At 44.2% G+C, this 2,484-nt stretch overlaps 1 protein-coding gene across 1 annotated transcript; it reads right to left on the reverse strand.

Annotated features, from left to right (window-relative positions):
- Positions 1-223: 223 nt before the first annotated feature.
- LOC133824197 (tyrosine decarboxylase-like) lies at positions 224-2,107 on the reverse strand. The gene has a single exon (XM_062257067.1). The coding sequence runs from the start codon at positions 1,969-1,971 to the stop codon at positions 352-354; it is 1,620 nt and encodes a 539-aa protein (XP_062113051.1). The 5' UTR covers positions 1,972-2,107; the 3' UTR covers positions 224-351.
- Between the last annotated feature and the right edge of the window lie 377 nt (positions 2,108-2,484).

Raw genomic sequence — 2,484 nt, forward strand, 5'->3', positions numbered from 1 at the left:
GTAATTAGACAAAACACAGGATCCAAAAACGATAAACCGAATTGAATATTTAAGATTAAATTGGGGAAAAGAACACTTTATAATTCTATAATTAAGATAGCAGGTGATATATTTAATTTTCTGGCTGATTTGTAGCCTATGTATAACAAAAACCTTGGCATCAATATTAAGTGATATATATATATATATATAGAAAATTAAATGAAAGAATGAAGCGTTCGTATAGACAATTAAATTAATTTGTACTTAAAAGAATAGCATGTATATTTATAGGAAAGAATAGTACAGAGAAACAAGGCAACCATCATTGTTGACCCTCTCAAAATGAATTGAAGATATTAATTGAAAAGACTATTGGTGATGGAGCTGGTGTGAACTGAGAATGGCGTCTGCATGTTGCTTGACCACCTTCCAAGCCTCAACAACATGAGATTCCTCTGTGAGACTCGCACCAACTGCGAAACGCAACAGAAAGATACCGCCGACGACCGAATGGGTCATGTAGATTCGACCGGAGCGGTTAATAGAGTCCATGAGCTTGTTGTTGAGCTCATTCACAGATATCATTTTTTTGGGAGTACTAATAATACTACTCCTTCGGGGACAATTATTAGTTATCTCGGACAACACGGCTTTAGATTTAGTAGCACTAGTTATTGCTGATGGCGATATTCTGAAACAAACAGTGGCAAAATTCCTGGGAACGACAACCTCAAACCTGTCGTCAGCCAGTACAGATCCTTGGAAAAGCTTTGCCATCTTGACATGTTTTCGGAGAAAGCCACGTAGTTTCTCGACTCCATAGCTTCGGAGTACGAGCCATAGTTTGAGGGAGCGGAATCGTCGGCTGAGAGCGAGCTGCCAGTCTTTATAGTCGACTACTTGCTTAGACTCAGTGGCCTTGTTCTTGAGATACTCCGGATCAGTGGACAGTGATTGCGTTAATGCTGCGGGGTCTTTGACCCAAAGGCAGCAGCAATCCAAGGTGGTGAAGAACCATTTATGGGCGTTGAAGCTGAAAGAGTTGGCTCCTTCGACTCCGTCGATGAAGTGCCGGAATTCTGGGCAAATACAGATGCTCCCGGCGTAAGCGGCGTCGACGTGGACCCACATTCCGTAATCCTTTGCCACGTCACATAAAGGTCCGAGTGGGTCAACAGCGGTTGTGGATGTTGTCCCGACAGTTGCGAGTAAAAACGTGGGGACGAGTCCGGCCTCAACATCGGCAGTTATGGTGTTTCTTAAGGCCTCAGGAGACATGGAAAACGAAGACGATAACGTGGTGGGGATGACTCGAAAATTGTTGGGGTGGATGCCGGCAATCTGGGCAGCTTTCTTGAAGGCGCAATGTGTTTGGTCGGAACAATAAACGACGAGCTTTCCAATATTGTCGCTTCCAATGATTTTGAGGGTTCGGTCTCGGGCAGCTACGAGTGTACACAAGATGGCCTCGCAGGTGGTTCCTTGTAGGACACCGCCTCCGTTTCCGGAGAAGAGAAAGGACTTGGGGAGCCTTAACATCTCGCCCAGCCAGTCCATGACTATGCTCTCAAGCTCCGTGGCAGCCGGAGACGACATCCAATTGAATCCAACGACATTGAAGCCGGTGGCGAGCATTTCTCCGAGGAAGCCCGCAATGCTGCCGCTGGAAGGGAAGTATGCGAAGTAGTTGGGGCTCTGCCAGTGGGTAATGCCCGGAACGATGTGGTCCTGGACGTCGCTTAGAATCGTCTCAATGGATTCTGGATAGTAGGGCGCTGATGTGGGGAGCCGCTTTTTGAGATATCCCGGTTCGACTTGGCTCAAAACTGGGTGCTTCTCGATGTTTTTGTAGTAATCGGCTATGAAATCGATTACCATGTGCCCTTGGCGCCGGAACTCCTCGGGGTCCAACGGATTTGTGCTTGCTTCGCCGGCCATGTTTGACAGAGCGTTGTTTAGGGGGAACTCAAAGTCGCCGAGGCTGCCCATTTCGATGAATGTATATATATATATACACTATATATAGGTCAGTAACTTTGTTTTGCTTTGGAGTTGGCTAGAGTGATCGAAGTGATGAGTTATGTATATATGTAGGTGTGAGAGAGAGCACAATATTGGATTTACTAGTTGTGTTCTACTCTCTTTCGATGCAAGAAATGGATTGTGATCTGAGTATATTTATATATGCAGGCTAGGAAGGCATATGGTAGGAAGTTTCGGTCACTTCTCTTCTCTTCTCGGGTTAGAGTTGGTGAACTATATACTAGTGGACATTTGACCAAGTTGGGTGAGTGGAAATTTTCACTCGTGCTAATACGAAGAACGTTCGCCCGCTTATGTATTGCATGACTATATAAGGTTGTTCTCCTTTTACAAATATTGACTTTATAAAGCGTGAGTCGTAGTTGTAATGCCAATATGTTTTTTAAGATTAAATATTACAAATGAGTAAATTACTTTATATTTATTAAAAGCCAAAGCCAATAAAATAGTAGTGGTGGA

This window comes from Humulus lupulus, chromosome 3 (assembly GCF_963169125.1).
Source record: "Humulus lupulus chromosome 3, drHumLupu1.1, whole genome shotgun sequence".
Lineage (NCBI taxonomy): Eukaryota > Viridiplantae > Streptophyta > Magnoliopsida > Rosales > Cannabaceae > Humulus > Humulus lupulus.